This window comes from Uranotaenia lowii, chromosome 3, assembly GCF_029784155.1.
Source record: "Uranotaenia lowii strain MFRU-FL chromosome 3, ASM2978415v1, whole genome shotgun sequence".
NCBI lineage: Eukaryota > Metazoa > Arthropoda > Insecta > Diptera > Culicidae > Uranotaenia > Uranotaenia lowii.
Window position 1 is genome coordinate 238580789 of NC_073693.1, and position 20801 is coordinate 238601589.

Genomic DNA, 20801 nt, shown 5'->3' on the forward strand with positions numbered 1-20801 from the left:
ATTTCAAAATTTCAGGGGAATTGATTAATCACATTGATTTACAAAAAAAATGTCTTTTTATTCACGGGACCTCTACCTTTGAAGAAAATCATGCAAAATCGATATACAGTTTGCAAATCTCATGAAAAAATGATTTCTCAAGGTTATAAGTCCTTCAGTCCATAGTATAAATGCCGAAATTTAAAACAAACCCAACCTTAAACGCCCTTTTTGCCTGGCAATGATTTGGTGAAATTGACAGTATCGTGCATACAAAGGATCACGGATACCATTCCCATTAAAAAAAATTAGAACTCATCAATTGTTTGAAAAAATTACCCATCATTTTATAAATGACTGTTTTTTCTGAAAAAATATTGCTGGGAATTTCCTGTCTACTCTCCGGAGGTACTATTTTTTTGATTCTTCAAAATTTATTTTTTTGGGAAATTCCGGCTTGCCGTCTATTTTAGAGCAAAAACGATTTTTGTTTTATGTATCCAACGTTTCAATCCGTTCTGGATCTTCTTCAGGGACTAAAAAGTGTCTTTTTCTTATTTTTGTCGACTCAATCCGTTTTAATCCATTTTGGATCTTCTTCAGGGACCTAAAAGTGTCGTTTTCTTGTTTTTGTCAACTCAGCTGGTCTTGTAAAGCTGTCTATTTATTGTGTTAAGTGTTTCTCGGATAAAATCCGGTTGTCCGGGGATTCTGGGATAAACTTTCCTCAGCATCGAAACTTTGGCACAGAAAACGAGACTTTTTAGTCCCTGATGAAGATCCAAAACATATTGAAACGTTGAATACATAAAACTTAAATCGTTTTTGCTCTAAAATAGACTGCGAGCCGGAATTTCCCAAGAAAAACACAAAAATCAGTCGATACCCAAACATAAAAAAAAAGCAAAATTTATTTCAAATCATTTATTGGAATAAGGAAATTTAAGTTCATTGAATTGGTAGTATGTTTTATTTTCATTTAATTCCGAGAACAGATTTTGCGAATAAGGTCTAGTTAGAGAAATATTTCTAGTTCGTGAAAAATCTTTGAAAGTTGCAAACATACCAAATCAAATATATATACATTAGAAAATGCAATGATTTTTCGTTTTTTGAGGTTCGATTTAGAAAAAATGTCTTTAAAACATTTTTTTTATGTTTTATTTTTGAGACTTTGCCATCATTATGGCATTCGTGTCTTTCAAACATGTTATTTCAAAAGATAGAGCTTTGACGTATTAAACCAAGTTTTTTGAAATGTGATGATTTTTATGCTAGTTTTAATGGCATTGCGGTGAACGTTACGACGAAAATTCTTTTATAGAAGAATTACAGACTGAAAATTAAATGACGGATAGATAAGGCAGATGCTTAGTAGGATAAAATTTACAGATGTTGAAAATGAGCCAAGAGCATATTTTATGGAAAGCTTCAAAGGTGCGTTCTAGACCCTTTGTCCCACATCAGTTGAATGGCTGAGAGAAGTAATAGCGAGAGGCGCAATTACGTTCACCCATACATCCAACCCGATGGATTGGAAAAGCACGTGCTTCCCAATCGTTAAAAGAAATGTGATGATATACAACTTTTTTGAAGACATCATAGCGATAAAATGATTCATTCAAAAATTGAAAAATTATCTCACTTTTAGGTGAATTGATCAGGAAAAAAATAACAATAAAATATGCGCATTTTGAAATGATGAAACATTGTAAAACATGCCATAAACCTATTTTGACCTTTATGCCTTTAAAAAGCCCATGATCATATTTTTAGAGTTTTAAAGTTTAATACTAAAAAAATCATATTTGTGCGAAGAATGATTATTAGGATCAAAGTCACATACTTAACCCTTCATTTCATGATTTTTTATTTTTCCTTAAAAATCATTTGAAACAGTTGGAAATGATGTGTACCGTAAACTGGGGGAACTTTGATCAGCGGGGTAACTTTGATCAACATGAAATTTTTGCAGATAATCATCATTAACTAAGTGTAAAGTTAAAATATCTGGAAACGGTTTACTATATTTGAAAGCCTGTAAATTGAGTTACAAATAAGCTAAATTTGGTTTTTATTAGGAGATTTTTAATGTTACTTAAAATGTAATTTTAAAATCTTAAAATATCTGGTTTTTTGAAGACTCACAAACAAACATCCTTCCTAATCAAATTTAGGCATTAAGGAGCAAATGGGTTGTTTAATGTGAAATTTTAACTTTTTTCTTGGTTTAGGATTAGTTCAAGTGTTTTTTTTATGATTATTTGATGATAATTTTTGGATGTTGAAAAAAAAAAACGGTAATTTTCCATGAAAAAGCCCGTATAGAAATAATGGCTAAAAACCCTATCAAATGGTTAAGTTTGAAGAAAACAAGAACCTGGGAACAGTGGACCAAGAGGACCAAGAGAATTGAATGAAGGTAAAATTTCAGTTGTTTTGAGGCCAAAAAATATTGAAAAATGTTTATAATTTTTGCCCCTAAATGTATGCAGCAACATTGTCTATCTTTTGAGTATATTTGTTTTTGAAAAAAAGCGTTGAAAAATCCAATTGAGTCCAAACAAAAAAATTACTGTTATCGATGTTTTGAGCCTTCTTTGCTAAATGGCATCAAAACAATAAATTTGAAGATGATGAGATACGTAAAAACCATAGTGATCAAAGTTACCCCGAAACTTGCAGTCTGGTTTTGTATCAAACATTTGATTTTTACCACTTATGTCGTTTGAAAATTCTGCTATTAATGATCATGTTTAATATTCCTCACCTCAGTTAGTGTTTTAATGCTTTTATGCGTTACGAAAAAGCAACCCCATCTAAAATATTCAAAAATAAAGGAAAAAAACTGATCACAGTTCCCCCAGTTTACGGTACATCAAGAAAAAGAAATTAAAATAATATTCAGTTTTTCACTATTTTCATACATTAATTGTGGCAAATTTGTTACTTTATGAAACGAAGGATTAATCAAACATGTATGACGCGAATGCTCTTTAGTCTGCTCATAAACCTATGTTTAATAAATCACTCGCGAATTCGTTGCTCTTTTTAACACATGAGTTAGTTTTCCGGAAGTTCAACCTGGGCGTTTTTTGGTTTTTTTATTGCCACGCACTTATCATCGCTACTTCGAACCGTTTGATTTTATTGTTGTCCGCAATATTGTAGCAGTTTTGGCAGCAAAAAAATACTGTCCGTATCGAAAGATTTCCTTCCGTTATTTGAATTTCAATGTTCGATCCAACTAAAATGTCCGTTCAACGAAATGAAAACAGATCTTATAGATAATTTGGAAATATTTCATAGCCCACAAAGAAATTTGACTCGTCCTAGGCGCCAATCGTCAATCGCGATGCATTCACGTGCCGAATCATAGTGGTCAAAGACCACTTGGCTGCAGCTGTCTATAAGTTCAAGTTCAATGTTCAACTAAAAAAATCGTACGCCGCCCACCGAAATGCCCGAAACCGGTTCAAAACAAAACAAACAACAAAAGAAGAGAAGAAAAAAATCGCACTCAACTCAACAAAAAAACACGTTCGACTAGACCGCGCCATGACCTTGTCAGGTGAGAAATTAATCCATTCGATTCGGGTGATTCACAAAATGGAATTGAGTGGCAGAACAGACAATCTGTGGGAAGCGTTAAAAGCGGCAAAAAGAAAGATAAACGTCAGTAAATGAGAGACGAAAAATGCATCGAATGCTAATTCAAGCTTTTAAAATCATGTGAATTAAAACATAGGTACTAGATTGCAGCAGTGTTTTGATCGAATGTCCTGTTTTCACAAATCCGGTTGAGATTAGTTTGACATTTAAGTTAAAAAAAATCTAATTCTACATTTATTTTTCAAGATGAATATGATAATAAAAATTAAATTAAAACCAACTAAAACTTAGTTAATTTAGAAATGAGACAGTTAGACAGATCTTTAAAATCATTCGTTTGATCAAAATAGTTTCTTTGAAGAAAATAAAGATAAGAAAATTTGAAAAAAAATTATTGTTTTTATTTTGGGTATCTCCTATCGGCCGGCGCACACTTTCTTCAGTCATGGCATAATATTGATCACTTTTTCCCACTTATACCACAGAGAACATACGAATAAGCTAGCCCAAGAAACTTGTGTAAAAATCCCCACACCCTTTTTAAACCAATTCTTGTTTTTTGGCCGAGCCACCAGATGTCTCCAAACATACCAAAAAGAACTGCCAAAACAAAGCTGAGAAAAAAACTAAGTTTCAGTCAGTTTTCAATAGGTCGTATGAGCTACTTGGAATGGTTCATGAAAATTGCTGTTGAAGTTTCGTAACAAGTTCATCATGTTGCATAGAAAAAAATTAACCTTAAATTTTGTTAGAAATAAATACTTTTTAACAGTAGGATGCTAGAGTGATTTGGGAAAGAAACCCGCATTAAGATGCCTAGAATCAGTACTGCTGGGTGAAACTGATCGTCAAGAATGTTCCTTGACTGGACACTGGACATAGGCGAAGCGTTTTCTAACTTCAATGGACACATTCCACCGTGAAGTGAAATCACTTTTCCGGACTTTTCGGAAATGTTATCATTCGAGAATTCACCAATTTACTTGAAAATGAAAAAAAAAAGGTTGCAAACAGTCGCAAATTAAATTTCCGATTAAATTGATCGATTACTTTTGTGACCTGAATTCACGCTAGAATTTACCATTTTTGACTTCAGTACAGGGGCGGTCCTAGAGCTGGCTCTGGGGGGAGGGGGGGGGGGTGATTTTCCAATTTTCAAAAATCAGTCTATATAAAGGAACGTTAATATCTGGTGAAAAAACAATTATTTGAGTGAGCGGAAGTAGCGGGAAGGGGTTGTGCGGGTTGGGGAGGAGGGGGGGGGGTTCTGATCAGTTGCAAATGAGTCTACAATATAAGCTGCACACTGCTCCTCCTTCCCCCATGAATTTCACTGAACAACATGTATTTAAAAAAGTATGAAACAAGAGATGAATAATGAAAACTTTAGCAAAGTTTCTCTATTTACTCATTTCAATATTCTTCTACACAACTTACACATCCTTTTATTTAACAACCAGTGAATCTATAATATCCACTGCGAAATAATGTTGATAATTTATTTTTAATTTGTAGGTATATCTGGTGTTTTAAAATTGTCACTTCAAGAGCTCTTTCAAGAATTTCTCGTTATGAATGTACTTTTTTCAATGAAAATAATACACACGTTGTTGAGAGATGAAAATGTAGAGAAAATTTTTCAAACTATCTATTTTTATATATTTTTTTCCTGAGCTTCAAAATATGAGCCCTTTTATAATTTATCGGAATTATTTTACTTTTCACCGATAAGGCCTATAAACTAATAAACAAACATCACTGTCGGGCATTGAATTCTTCATTGGGGTATTTTATTGAATCGTGATTTGGAAATTTAGTATTTTTATTTTCAAATTTTGAAACACAATATATAAAATCAACAATTTCAATATAAATAAGTTGAAAAACCCGATTATCAAAATCAGTTTCTGAATATGAAGCTTCTGGAATCTAATTTTATAAGATTTGCTCTTGAATTTAAAGTAATCCTTAAAAATTCTCAATTTTAATTGTACTACAACAAATAAACTACAATAAAAAGTGATTAATCTTTTTTATTGTTCATTTAGGTACCTTCACATAATTTCTAATTTTTAAATAATTTTGAACTGGAAAAAAATTATGAAATGAAGGATTAATTCTGAATGTAATCCTTTTTTTAGTGTAGTGTAGAGTCTCAATCATTTGCAATTGAAATGGCCAAGCTTTCAGATTCAGAATATCAAACCTTAATTTGAATTTTAACTTAAAATTTCTATATTATTGTGTAGATAAGCTGAAAGCACTAAAAGATCTTCTGACTGATTAGCATGATAGATTGCCTTGTTGCCGAAAAAATAGTGGAATGATAAGGGGATAGTTTTAATTCACAAGGGAAAAATTAAACGGAAGCAAACTAATTTTGGAAGATGTTTGCGTCTCAAACTCGATTTTTTGTTAGACTTCTTCTCTCGCTTCTTATTCTCTGGCATTTATTAATTTTAAAACTTAGTAGTAGAGTGACATCGATCAATGATAATTTATGAAGTAACTAACCTACATAAACAACAAAAATATGTGAAATCTTTTCATTATCCTTTATTCATTCAACGATACAGATTAGAGGGAAGAATGCCAAAAAGTAACAAACTCCAGGAAAAAAAACAATACATATTTCATCCAGATAATCATCTAATTTTACAAAATGTGGAAAGATACTTCCTTCTATTATTTTTTCTCATGGTAAATAACTCACAGTCTTCATAACAATTGATCATGAAGTTAAGTTGATTTTTCTAAATCATTTTGATATTCTACACTTTTGCTGAAAAGTGCAAAAAATTTTTTAACTAACCTTGTATTTTATTCGAGAATCAAGAACTGATAAAAAAACAAATTTGCACTTAGTGCTGATAAATAAGTCGAAATCAGTTTTAAAATTCTTTGCACCTCTGAAAATTTGAATTTTGTTTCCTTGTGTTATCCTCTATCGCCAACACCAATTCCTTCAGCTTGAAACAGCTTTTATAAAAACTTTTTTTGTTCATTTTTGGCTCTTAAAACTCATAAGGAATGTACGCGAGTCATAATATGTGATCTCTTTTTTCGATTTATTGTTGCTGAAATGTCTTATAAAGATTTTTTTAAATTTAAACTTTTACGACGAATATTTTATATTCAATTTCTGTTTGGCAGTACTTGGATTTTTTTCATGGTCATCCATAATATGAATATTTGATGTGATACATTTCAAACAGAGTTTAATAAAATCAGATCTGAAATTTAAATTTTTGTTGTTGAATTTCATAATACAGGTTATTTATTTTAAGTTTATAATTCATAATTCAATGGTGGAAAATTGAAGGCGAAAAAACTCGCGAAAGAGAATCTTTACTGTGATTCAGAACCTGAATTATTATTTTGCAATAAGTCTAGAATCCCTTGTAAACGCTAGCAAAAATAGCCTTTCTTTAGATTTTAAAATGAGGTAAGCATAAGACATCTAATATGAACATAAAAAGTTTTAAAATTCTCAATAATAAAGCTGTAAACAAAAGAAAAATACAAAATTTTAAATTCAAATTTATATTCAAATTTCAGATATGTATTAGTTTTTTTAAGTGAAGTTTCATTAGATTGATTTTTCCTGATTCTGAATTGATAATTTTCTATCGATTTAAAAAATATTTTGAAATACAAAAAAACCAAATGGGAAGCTTTTTGTTGCTCAAAACTTCATCAAAAATGAAATTAATGCAACATCAACACTTGTTGTTTATTACGATTGAATTTGTTTAGTGAAATATTGGTGACTAAAAGACAAAAAGAAAGATTAGAAAGTTAGAAAGTCAATTGAAGTCATACGTTTCTTAAACCCCTACTGGAAAACTGATCCCTCTGATGGATAAATATTTTACAATAAAGCTAATTTAACACTAGAAGGCCAAAGGTTTTTTTACTTCTTAGAACGACCAAGATCTGTTAATCCATTAAACATGGTAGAAATTTCTAAAAATGAAGAAAATTGAAAATCACATGATTCCGTACGTTTATAGTTTAATGTTTTTTTTTATTGTGTACTTCTACATCTGAGCAAATAAAAAAGAAACTGCATTTTGAAGGTAATAAATGTATGATGACAACAGAACAAATATTTCATGTATTTCAGTGTTATAACCATATTCATCCCCCTATATGACTTTTTCAAATTCATCATTTTATTTAAATTCCAAACAAAATCAAGAATTTAGAAGCTCTGATTTTGAAGTAAATATAAAATTTATTACAATTTGCTCGTTTTAATTTAGGCATATGAGGGAAATTAGTGACATTTTTAAAAAAGTTGTCCCTACATTTCTTTAAAAGTACATTAAAATCAACACTCAACAACACACTTTTGTTGAGTTACTTGGTATAATTCCGTCCAGGGAATCGCAAGTTACAGCTGCTTGAGTTTGGTGGACCGACTTTTTTCAATATTTAGCCTTTTAAGTGATAAATTAACTTTTTTGTTGAATAAACGCCCCCACGGAGTGGAAAATTTTGAAAATGTTTATAGACATTCGAGCTTTTTCGGGTATTTTATAACGGTTTTTTTGCCGCTGGGGGGGGGGTGATCACCCCGATCACCCCCCCCCCCATAGGACCGCGCCTGCTTCAGTACATACCACTTCGATTTCCTGTTCTCTCCGTGGAAATAGCCCAGCAAACATTTATGAAGGTATAGCACAGGAACAACATAATTATTCAAACAAATATACCAGAAGGAAAGATTGTATTAAACTTACCAAAATAGCATATAGCTACAAAATTGGAGGCGATATATCTTCAATGACAAGATTCCAACGATTCGATTTTCCCACAAAAAGCTAAATAAACGAAAAAAAATTTCCCCGACCGAGATTTGAACTCCAGTCCTCCGAGTTGGCTGTCCGATATCTTACCACAATGCCAACTCATCATCTGATATGACCCACGCTATAGCTCTATGGGTGAGATTCTCTTTTTATGAGAGGAGACCAGAAAGAGTGTTAATTGAAGGACCGCCCATTTATCGTAAATCAGTTCACTCAAATCGTAAATGTTGAATTAGTATATTCTCAACGTTTTGTAGACATATTAACGAATTGACTAAACTACTATCCGATTCAACTTTTTTTTAGGCGAAGCTTGTCGTAAATGAATGATGGAAAATCACTCAATACCAACGTGTTTACGATGGTTATTGAAAATGTCTTAATATTCGATTTGGATTATCATTTCTATTACGACTTCATGTTAGCTGGGAGGATATCGGTGTCATCAAATAAGAGAAAACGATTTCCCACAACTTGATGTTTATAGCTTTTCGATTAAACAACAACGAATAAAGTTGTGACGTGAATTCACTCAGTTTAAACAGAACAGGGTAGTGTACTGAATTCACGTCACGAAATTTCAAGTTATTTTGAAAAATTCTTTAAAGCCTTCAAATTTTATTTACACTGTTAAAAGTGATATTTTGATATTTTGATTGGTAGAATCATACATTTTCAGTATCTTTTCCTAACTTTTTCCTTATTTTGACTGAACAGACACGTATTGAGGAAAGTTACGTTAAAATTACTGTTTCTCACATTCTTTATTTGAAGATTCAGTAAAAAAATTCTGGAGGATCAAATCAGCTTTCAGAGCATATTTCTCTTTTAGAACTTTACAAAAAATAAAATTTTGTGACAAGAATTCACTCATTCGCGCTGTTGTGAATTAGCTGAATTCCAACTGATATCTATAAAATAAAGTGTTTCAGAATCGTCTCATAATTTAAAAAAAGATTATTTTATATTGTAGCAAAATGATGAAGTTTTCTCGTAAAATTAAAAAGTTTCCTTTTTTTGTGACGCGAATTCCCTCATTTGCAACTGTTTTTGTTTGCTTTTTAAAACAACCCCATTGGATATAAAAAAAAATGTTTTAACACAATGAAGCAGTATTTGTCGGCTTCAAAACGTATTAAAAAAAGTTCAAAAACAATCAATCCATTTTTTTTTAATAATTCCGCGTCGATCCTTCGGTGCATAGGGCCGTGGTAAAAGACCACCACTGTTGACGATCTGGAGCCAGCGTCTTAAAAGACGTATACCGTCTAAGCCGATTTAGGCTTTACAGACTGAACAAATGACATGGACAACTTAATTAACATTTAACACCCAGTACCGAGATGGGAATCGAACCCATGCCATCAGTGGTCTAGCGATTAATGTCTTACCACGCTAACCACTCGACCACCAAGACGTACCGTAACGTCTTCATCTGGTCCCAGTCAAGATTCTCGTCGACAGTTCGGATTTCAGCGGCTAGGCTTCGCCGCTACGAGTTTCTGGGTCTGCCTCTTCTTCGATGACCTTCTGGATTCCAATCTAGCGCCTCTCTGCGAATTTCGTTTTCATCTCTCCACAGCGTGTGCCCAATCCATCTTCACTTACGTTCCCGAATCTCGATTTCTAGCGCCCTTTGATGACACCGGCGATGCAGTTCCTCATTCGAGATCCAGTTGCCAGGCCACCAAGCGCGGATAATATTCAGCAGACAGCGGTTTACAAATATTTGCAGTTTTCGCATCGTTACCGCATATGTGCAACACGTTTCGCATCCGTAAAACAATACGGATTTGACGTTTGAGTTGAAGATTCGGATTTTCGTTCGTAGAGAAATCAAATCGGGCCTTTCTGATCCGGGTTTCGATGTCTCTCCTGGTACCACCATCAGGCGTTATCTGGCTACCAAGATACTGGAAGCACTCCACTTTCTCAACTTGTTGCCCAGCTACCATGAAACTGGAGGGATTTCCTGTGTTGATCTTCATCGACTTGGTCTTTCCGACATTGACTTTGAGACCTGCTGCCTTGGAACTTTCGGTGAGGTCGTCGAGTTTGCTCTGCATGTCTTGTTGTGTTTGGGCGAGCAAAACAATATCGTCAGCCAGGTCAAGGTCGTTCAGTTGCTCCATGGTTGAAGGATTCCACGGCAATCCTCGGTTTGGTCTACAGTCAATCGATCCAGTCAAGATCTCATCCATTACGATGAGAAAAAGCAGCGGTGACAAAATGCATCCTTGTCTCACTCCAGCAGTTACCGGGATTGGTTCGGACAAGACACCGTCGTGCAAGACCTTGCACGAAAATGCCTCGTACTGTGCTTCGATGAGATGGACTAGTTTCTCTGGGACCCCTCGTCGTCTAAGAGCAGCCCAGATGTTTTCGTGGTTCAGTCGGTCAAATGCTTTTTCGAAATCAACGAACACCAGCAGAAGAGAGTCCTGGAATTCGTTGATTTGTTCCAGTATTATTCGTAGCGTTGTGATGTGGTCCACACATGATCGTCCGGATCGGAATCCAGCTTGTTGCCGTCGGAGTGTAGCGTCGATTTTCTCCTGGATCCTGTTCAGGATCACTTTGCAGAGTACTTTGAGGGTTGTACAGATCAAAGTTATGCCACGCCAGTTACCGCACTCTGTTAGGTCTCCTTTCTTTGGGACCTTTACGAGGATACCCTACATCCAGTCGGCCGGGAATGTTGCAGTATCCCAAATGTCTGCGAATAGACGGTGCAACATTTGTGCTGACAAGGCAGGGTCGGCTTTGAGCATTTCAGCAGGAATGCAATCGATTCCAGGCGCTTTGTTGGATTTCATGTCCTTGATTGCCGCTTCTATTTCAGCCAGCGAGGGCGCTTCCGAGTTGACGCCATTAATGCGACTTACTGTGGGCGCCTCGAGCTGCGGGTTCTGTTGGCCATTGCTATTTGTAACTCGAAAAAGTTGATCAAAATGCTCAGTCCAACGCTTGAGCTGATCTGTTCGATCTGTCAGCAGCTGACCTGCTTCTCTTTTTCAGCGGCATTCTTGCATTAGTCCTTGCACCACTAAGGCGGCGAGAAATATCATATAATAATCGGATATCTCCAATGGCGGCGGCTCTTTCTCCCTCTTCGGCTAGGGAGTTTGTCCAGGCTCTCTTGTCTCGTCTACAAGCTCGTTTAACTGCCTTTTCCAGCTCCGCATATCGTAAGCGGGCGGCTGCTTTGGCTGACCCGGTACATGCCTGCTCAATTCCGACTTTCGCCTTTCTCCGATCATCGATCATCCTCCAGGTTTCATCCGACATCCATTCACTTCGTCTTCCACAAACTTTACCGAGAGTACCATGGCTCGTCGTGATAAAGGCATTCTTGATTCCGCACCACTGTTCTTCGACTGTTCCGTCTATCGGCAATTCCGAGGCTCAGGATTCTAGCTGTTGCCCTTTTCACCTCGTATCGACACCTGAATTTTCCTCGCGCCATTGGACACGGGAACTCTCAGTCGTATCTAGTCAAGGAAGAGGTGATGGTCAGATGCAATGTCTGCCCTTCGGTTGTTGCGGACATCAAGAAGGGTCCTTCTCCATTTTCGACTGATTGGTAAATTTGATTTTCTGTTCGGCCATCTCGGAATACCCAAGTGACCTTATGTGCTGGTCGATGTGGGAAAAGCGGAACACCGATCACCATGTCGTTGTTGACACAATATTCTTCACACAGCTCTATGTTTTCGCTCATCTGTCCTAGACCATAGCGCCCCATGATGCGCTCAAGGTCCTGATTGTCGGAGCCAATTTTTGAGTTGAAGTCGCCTAAGTGGATTTGAATGTCACCCTTCGGAATTTTCTCAACCACGTTGTTCAGTTGACTGTTAAACTGCTACTTCTCCTGCAAATCGGCAGCGTAAGTTGGCGCATAATACTGGACCATTGTTATGTTTCTAAACCGTGTTTTAATCTGGCTACGATTATGCTTTCGTTTATCGGTCCCCATCTTATGAGAGCCACATGGGCCTGCGGGCTTAACAGGAAACCAAGTTCTCGTTCCCGAGTAGTGTTGCCAGAGTCAAGCAGGACTTGTCCGGACTGAGTCTTGTGTTCTCCAGTGTTATACCAACGGACTTCAACAGTCAAAAGTCGAAAGTTGGGAGTCGTAGTCGCAAGTAAAAAAAAAATCCCGATGGAGTCGAAGATTTCATAAAAAACTTGTTACTTGTTTTTAATCTTGTTTGTTCTTTAATCTTAATTCATCCAGCTAAAAGTTCTTTGAAACATTAAAATCAATCTTAAATCAGTCAAGGAACAAGTCTGCCTATCTGAAGCACTCATTCGCAAACTTCACGCTTGACTCATTATCCTTTAGTTGGTACTATGTCAATGTGCTACACGTTGACTGAGTCTATGGTTGACTTCCATTTGACACCCACTAATTATCGTATCTACCTTCCTTCCTAATTTATCTTTATGTATCCCTCCCCTCCTTTCAGCTACCGAGCGTGGAACCTTTCGTCATGGATCAACTATCGCTTCAGCTGACTGGTGGACCGCAAGGCTACAGGATCAACCTTAAGAACATGGAAGTGTTCGGCGCCAGCAACTTTTCGGTCAAGAGCATTAAGTGAGTGATAAAATTTAAAAAATCTACGATTTTTTTTTCATTTATTTTTTGATTTTTGTTTTTCATAAACAAAGATTGGTCGAAGGCGACAAACCATTCGAAGCCAGGTTAACAATCCCCAAGTTGATCATCCATGCCAAGTACACCTCCAGCGGAGTTTTGATCATCATTCCGGCCAGCGGTTCCGGTGATTTCGATGCCGTTTTTGGTAAGAAATTTTGAAATGAAACTCTAAGTGAATACATTTTTTAACATAAATTATTCTTCAATTTCAGACGGAGTCTCTGCTGACGTTAAGGGACGTGTTTCCTTTACCGAGAAACCAGGTGGCACCTATATGCGAGTGGAATCCCTGGATCTGAATCTGGCCATCAAGAAGCCCCGACTGAGCGTTTCCAAAATCTTTAACAACAACCGAATCTTGAGTATGCCATCGGGAATGAAATTTGAAAATTCGACTACGATTCTTTTCGATTCCAAAGAACAATTGAAAATTTTATATTTAATTTGACCTTAAAACAGCTGCATAACATTTTTTTTCTTTTTTTCAGCGGAAGCCACCAACCTGTTCCTGAAGGAAAACGGAAATGAAGTTTTGCGGGCCCTACAACCCCAGCTGCAGAAGAAACTGTCAGCCGAATTCTCCGGAATCTCGAACCAGCTCATGGAGAACGTTCCTATCCACTACTTCCTCATTGATTAGGATTACCGTTTAGATCTTAGAAATATTAGCTCGTGATAGAGTTTTCAACTGTCAAGTAAAAACCAACAAACCGAACAAGAAATTTGGCAATTGGAGTAGTTTTTAGCTTTGTGATACGAATTTGGATAGCGGGTGTGTCTTTTGATTGAATTTTCTCTAATCATACTCATCTTCTATTGACACCCAGTTTTTTTTTTGCAGGAAAAAGTATTACCAACCTTTGTTATTATTTCCTTTGAAAATTACCACAAAAAATCGAATCGAACTATCTGTACATCTTCTTTGACTTATGCATTAATTGTTGAATCGTAGGTTGGAGCTTAGCTTTAGGGGAATTGAAAAGTTTCAGAACACAAAACCAGAAAACAGTTGGAATGATGATAATATTACGGAAACTGTGATTCGATCATTACTTGAGTTGTACCTGTGTAAAAATGCCTAGGTTTTAAGAATGGATAATTTATAAAAAAATAAGAACCACAAAACTGAGTATTTAAGTCCGTTATGATTTATCACTTTCTAGAGGAATTATTCGAAAAGATATCAACACTTTCATTTCTAAAAAAATAAACGGATTTACGAAAATGATGAAATTTTCAGTGATACTACCTTATACCACTACGTTGATATACTTAAAATTTTGTGGTGATCTGTAACGTAGTTTTTGAGATAGCGTCTAATTCATAAATCATTGACCAATATTTTTTGACAGGGTCGTGAAAAATCTAAGCAATCCAATTGAGAGGCCGAAAACAGCTGGAAATCAAGTAGGTATGTGAGCAGAATGCATGTGATAAATCGTTCTAGGAGTCCTAGAGGATTTAAAAGTGAGCTAAAGTTTGATTTCTCTCTAGAATTTCATTCCTCCGAACATGCCATCTAAAATTTCGAATAAAAAATATATGGTGATTCAAATCTTATACCAGATTTCATGTTTTTGGGAGTATCAGAAGGTCGTTTTTCATATCTAATAATATTAGTTGCTTAATAAATTTAAAGTTTTAGAGTAGTTGTGCTCAGCGTAACGAATAGCGTGAAGACAAAATCGATACTCCTCACATTTGGACCTCAATATGTTGAAACTCTTGTTGATGTCGCACCGTATCATTGTCTACATGCGAGACAAATGGTCTTGTGCGGCAAGAAGTTTTCTCAAATCACGCTCTTGGCTAATTTTCAACACTTTTCATACTTCCAAATCTAATCTATCCGCCTATAATTTTCATTACTTTCATTTGATATTCTTCCTGTTAGAATGTATGATTCACCGAAATGCCATTAAACATTTAATTAAAATCATAAACCACTTAGTTAGCAAAAATTTTATAAACAATTAAGTAGTTTTTTGTATTCTAAGCCGATTGAATTTAAAATCTTTTTCTTAAAAACACTTTATGCTGATATAAATTTATCTTTTTAAACAGTCAAATAAGAAAGGTAATTGATAGTTTTTACTCCGCTCCATATTTTGTTCAGAAATATTTACAAGTATGGTTTGAAGATATTTTCTTAAACCCCTTTTTGCTTATTTGTTGATTCACTAAAATTTGTATGGTGTGAGAGTAGAAATCCCTGGCATCCCTGATCAAGTCGAGTTCGGAATACACGCTTTTTACAATTTAGACGAATTTCTCGAATAAGCGCTTCCATTTTGTCCGCTAGAGGATGCTGATGGTATCACCTTCTCATTATATGAAGAAAAAAAGTGTGGTGAATATTGGTTTAAATTATATTTGATTTTATCTTAAGCCAAAATTTACAGCACTACCCCAGACAACCAGAACTCGTATTTTCTTTTACAGATTACATCGTATAGAATGTTATTTATACTCATTTTCGTATATCTGCACCTACAATGTGCGGTCCATACATATTTTTTATCGTATTCAAAAGCATATTAGATGCGCATGACAAGTCGTGCAAATCGTAATTTAATACAATCCAAATCAAGAATATGTTTGCTAATGTACCTATATGGCCTCCAAAATGATACGTTTATACTGGTTTTGCTACATTATATACGGTATGTTTACACGTATATTTGCACGTATATTTGCGTTGCAAATTCGAAATACCCACCAAATGGCTGTCTGGGACCGTTGCAGTTGCGAAGTTTTCGAGCTCTGGCGCCGCCAGAAAAAGGGATTTGTGATCGGAACAAAATTTCCGAGTCTTGTCCAGCTGACACTGCCGTGAAAGAAAATGAAATTTTTGTTCACAAAATTGACCGAGAGATCAATGTTGTTTAATATTCAAATGATAATGGTTCAATTATCGTTGATTTCGTAATTTTGCATTACGAATCGAGTTCTATACTGCCGCCCATAAGCTAAGGATCACTACTTCAAAATCATGAAAATTTTGATCGATCATATCTCAGCAATTTCATGACACATTGAGACTCTTTTGATAATATACGAAAGATCGTGAGCAAAACCTTCTTTGTATGTTTTCGACAAAAAGTGTTTGTTCAAGTTTATTTTACCTAAACTTAGCTTAAAGTTGTATCGCTTTCGAAAAACTGCAATTAAAAAAAACCCGATGATCTCAGGGTGGGGTGCACCAAATTTCATAATTCGAGTTGCATTCGAATCCGTTTTTCATGCTTGTTAAAACACATTTGTTAATTTTGGGCTAAAAAAATGCAATGTACTTAAAATATATGAAATAGCTACTGTCGCGTCTCTGCTTAAGTACTCTAGCGGGCGAAAATTGTGGATGACAGAATTGTGGTAGAGGTAGATGATTGTCATAGTATGATAAGAAATAGGAGGCAACAATCACCATCGCTATTTGAGAACACGTTGATCAGTATCATTATCGTTAGTTTTCTAACAGATTAAGTGGATAATCTGGTAATTTACTGCGCACAGCTTAGTATGGTTAAAATAGCTAATAATCCTTTATATTTAGATAGCTTTCTAGCGATAAAAGTTGAGCTGCGTAGCCGTAGTTGATTTAGTGCCAAGTGCAATCATAAAACCGGTCGCAACCAAAAACGTAAGACAATATGTTATTTAGAGAAATTAGGTTATGACACCAGTCGTGAGATCCGGAGGCGAATTATCAGCGGAAGTCGTGCCTACTATGGACTCCACAAGCAACTGCGGTCGAGAAGACTTAGCCCTCGCACGAAGTGTAACCTGTATATGACGCTCATTAGACCGGTTGTTCTCTACGGGCACGAGACATGGATATTGCTCGAGGAGGACCTGCGTACACTCGGAGTATTCGAGCGACGAGTGTTAAGAACCATCTTTGGCGGCGTACAGGAGGACGGAGTGTGGAGGCGAAGGATGAACCACGAGCTCGCGCGACTCTACGGCGAACCCAGTATCCAGAAGGTGGTGAAAGCTGGCTGGATACGCTGGGCGGGACATGTTGCGAGAATGCCGGACGACTGTCCTGCAAAACAGGTGTTCGCTACGAATCCAGTAGGAACAAGACGAGCGGGGGTCGCAACGAGCGAGGTGGTTAGACCAAGTGAAGCGTGACCTGGCGAACGTGGGGTGCCCGAGGAATTGGAGAACGGTTGCCATGGACCGAGTGAATTTTAGGAATTTTGTACATCAAGTTATCGTGAGACGGAATACTATGTAAATAAAAATAAATAAACCCCTTTGATATTTATTTCTTCCATTTTTATCAACTCTCTAAGCAAAATGTTGGGGATAGTACACCATTTGTGCACGATATATTTGCGCTTTTCTGGAGAAATGCTTCTGATTTTCACGAAAATATGGAACGTGGCGCTCACGATACACAAAGTTTTTAGCTAAACTCACAGCTAAACTCCCAGCAGAAATCAGCTGTAAACGTCACCCGGAATAAGCAGGGTTGTGGCATCTAAAATTTTGGATTTTTTTCGAGGCCCCAATTCTCAAACATAAACGAGCTAAGAGAAAAAGGAGAATGTGTATGTGTTAGCTGTTTTTCTCCTCTTCCTGTAAGTATTTTTTGTTTTGTTTATGTTTGCCCAGCTCTGCTAAAAATTTCGTCGAAACAAGAAGCGTTCCACGGTTTACCATATTTTGAAACCCCCAACAACTACTCGCCAGTAAGGTAGTGGCAAACCAGCGAAAATTATGGACGCAAAAGGACTTCGTTCTCTTTCTCGTGCATTCAACAACAAGGATTCACTTAGCCAAAGGGATACTGCCAAAAAAATCAATTGTTCTCACCAGTACATTGTCAAGACATTTAAAAAATGTAATTAAGTGCCGAAAGAAGACAAGAGCCCCAGAATACACTGAGGATCAGATTTCGACTCTTAAATCCCAATGCCACTGGATGATAGAAAATTATTTCGGAAAATCTTTTGTTTTGGACAACGAAGATTACATGCCTCTTTCTAAGACGCACATTTCTGGAAACGATAGATACTATTCAAAGGATAGTTCTATATACTACATCTCCGAACATTAAATACAAGCTCAATCATAAGTTTGAACAGAAAGTGATGCTGTACATCGCCATTTCCGAAAGAGGTTTTTCTAAGCCATGGTTCAAGCCGTCTGGTTTGGCAATCAATCAAGATGTGCACCAGAATTAATGTTTGAAGAATATTTTGAAGCCTTTCTACACAAACATTTTTCAGATGGACAATACGTGTTTTGGCCGCATAAAACGTCAGCGCATTGTGCCAGAAAAACACAATCCTTCCTAAATACCCATTCGATCCCATTTGTACCCAAGAACCACAACCCGACAAATCTGTCTCAGTGTCGCCCAATCGAAGAATTTTTCTGAACTTTGAGCTTATTGGTGTTTTGTACACCAATAATCAGATATCCAAGAACTGCAAACTATTGATTGGTAGAAATAAGAGATGTATTCACAAAGTTTATATGAAGGCCGTTTAACGCTCCTGTTCCGACATCAAACGGAAGCTTCGCTGAACAGCCGATTATAGACCGTTTTCAACTGTTCACTTTTTTCATCTATGGACAATGTACCTTTAGTTCCAATAAATCAAATCTTCTTCAAGTACACTTTACTTTTTTTCACAGCTTGAAAGAAAAATTCCAAAATTTAAGTTGCCATCCGCTATAAGTGTTGCTGCTGCTCCCTCCGCGAAGTTTCCGAGGACACATTTAAAGCTGCTCTAAAAAGAGATTTGTGATCGAAATAAAAAATCAGAGTCTTGTCCAGCCACCACGGCCCTGAAAAGAAGAAAAAAATTGTTCAATATCTGACCGAGGCCGAAAGAGCGATGATGTTTAATAATCGAGTGATAATGGTCCAATTATTTTTGATTGTGTAATTTTACAATATGAAAACGAGTTCTATGTCAAATTTAAGGTTTTTTATTTCATTGTTAAAAAGGATTGAGATTTTTTGCTGTGTAGCTTTTCCGCTTCCTGCTGACTGACAACTTTGAAATTTTTTTGGATAAACAAACACATTTTTCCTCAGCTTTTATTCTATTCCCTTAATCTAAACACTTTCTTGCTTGTTCATCTTAGATATCGATATTGTCTGAACAAAAATTTGAGGTTTCGTCTAAAATGCTTGACATTTCAGGACTTACAATTAGAATTTTGTAGTTGAGTTCAATAAAAAAAAGCCAAATATACATACCTTCTGTTGGATTATTCTTGCCATCAACATTTGAGAAATCCTCTACAGCCAAATCAACTTCACAAACACGTTAATTTGTTCGTCGATTTTGGTGTTGATAAAGTGAAATGATAGGTTCAATAGAAAATCAGTGGCATGGAAATGCCAATCATTACAACTCATAGACTTTTTTATCCATGCGGGGACTCAATCATGTATTTAAATTTTGCCTTGAAATGACTCATTAATCGTTTGTTTGTGAAAAAACACTCAATACCCGGATTACCGAAAATGGCGGTTATGGCAAAAACGAAAAAGGTACCGAACACCGGTTATAGAAAAATGCTTCGAATATCCTAAAAAAAATATTTGTAAAAGGTAGTCATAAATATTCCAGATTTATTGAATATGTAGACTTAGTTTTTCTTCTTTTGGATCTTAAGTTTGGGTCATTCTATAAGTTCATGACTAGTTTGTGGGAAAAATGATGCAAACGACAAAAATTGGTGTGGGCGGGCCATGACAAATTTTTGATTTAATGGGCAAGTAAGAAATTATTATTATTGAACTTGTTGACACCACCTAATCGTCATAAAGCTTCTCAGGTATTCAATTGATCAAGCTTTCCAATCAAGATGCTATAACGTACCGAATCCGTCAACCAGGTAGCCAGTTAACCATAAGCCATAATACGGTCGATCTGCTCAGCAGGTGATCGAGAATCTTGGGTTGCCTACCTTCCTATAAAAATTTTCACCGAAGAGCGTGGCAAATTAAGCCGGTGTGTTTTGTGGTTGATTCGGTGTTCGTTCTTCAAGCGGATCAAATTGACCTACCGAAGAAATCTTTCTATGGATGGATAAAAACTCCCGGCGACCATTGACGGTTTCCTCATTCGGGATCCAGATCGTGCTACGTTAAGACAGTTCGTTCGCCAGTCCATTCACCCGAAAATCCCGGCAAGTTGTCGTTCCTGCTTTGAAGTGTCGCGAAGTGTGTGATTGAACCCAGCGCAGTGATAATCTCCAAGAACAAGTGTAAGTGTGACAACATGTTATGTGTTATCATCAGCCGGCTGCCCATCGATCGAACTTGCCATCATCATCAGGTTCTACCTTTTGGGATCGGGACAAGATAAAAATGCAGTTCTGGAGTCAAGTGGGGTGGCACAAAACCAAAGTACCGTTGCTTGATCGGTTCCGTCAGGCGACCTCAAATGACTTGGCGATTGCTATCTTTCTTTTTAGTTTTGCACACCTGACAGACTTGGCAGCTATTGGGTCCGTAACGTATAAATTAGGCTGCAATTATTGAATGATTCGCAAAAATCGGCTTCCGTACGGTATCGAATTTCCTGGATTTAAACCATAGATGGTACCGTAATGTCGAGTGCAGTCAATCTACAACTAGCTTGACGATGGTCCAATGACCACTAATAGTGAAGAAAAGTGAAATGAGAAATCGTTGACATCGCGTTGATTGATTGATTGACTTTTTTTGCTTCCTGCAAATTTGCTTTCAGGAAAGTATTTCA

The 20801-nt window shown here is 36.3% G+C and overlaps 2 protein-coding genes across 2 annotated transcripts in view; one reads left to right on the plus strand and one right to left on the minus strand.

The window, feature by feature from the left end:
* LOC129757021 (uncharacterized) overlaps positions 1-14168 on the plus strand; it is a 62592-nt gene extending 48424 nt beyond the window's left edge. The window contains exons 3-6 of the mRNA XM_055754106.1: positions 12875-13005; positions 13080-13213; positions 13281-13430; positions 13557-14168. Coding sequence (XP_055610081.1) covers positions 12875-13005; positions 13080-13213; positions 13281-13430; positions 13557-13708 — 567 coding nt within the window. The 3' untranslated portion in view covers positions 13709-14168. The remainder of the gene's footprint in view (positions 1-12874; positions 13006-13079; positions 13214-13280; positions 13431-13556) is intronic.
* A 6166-nt stretch (positions 14169-20334) lies between these two features.
* LOC129753203 (soluble guanylate cyclase 88E-like) overlaps positions 20335-20801 on the minus strand; it is a 300021-nt gene continuing 299554 nt past the window's right edge. Inside the window, exon 4 of the mRNA XM_055749002.1 lies at positions 20335-20382. Coding sequence (XP_055604977.1) covers positions 20335-20382 — 48 coding nt within the window. The remainder of the gene's footprint in view (positions 20383-20801) is intronic.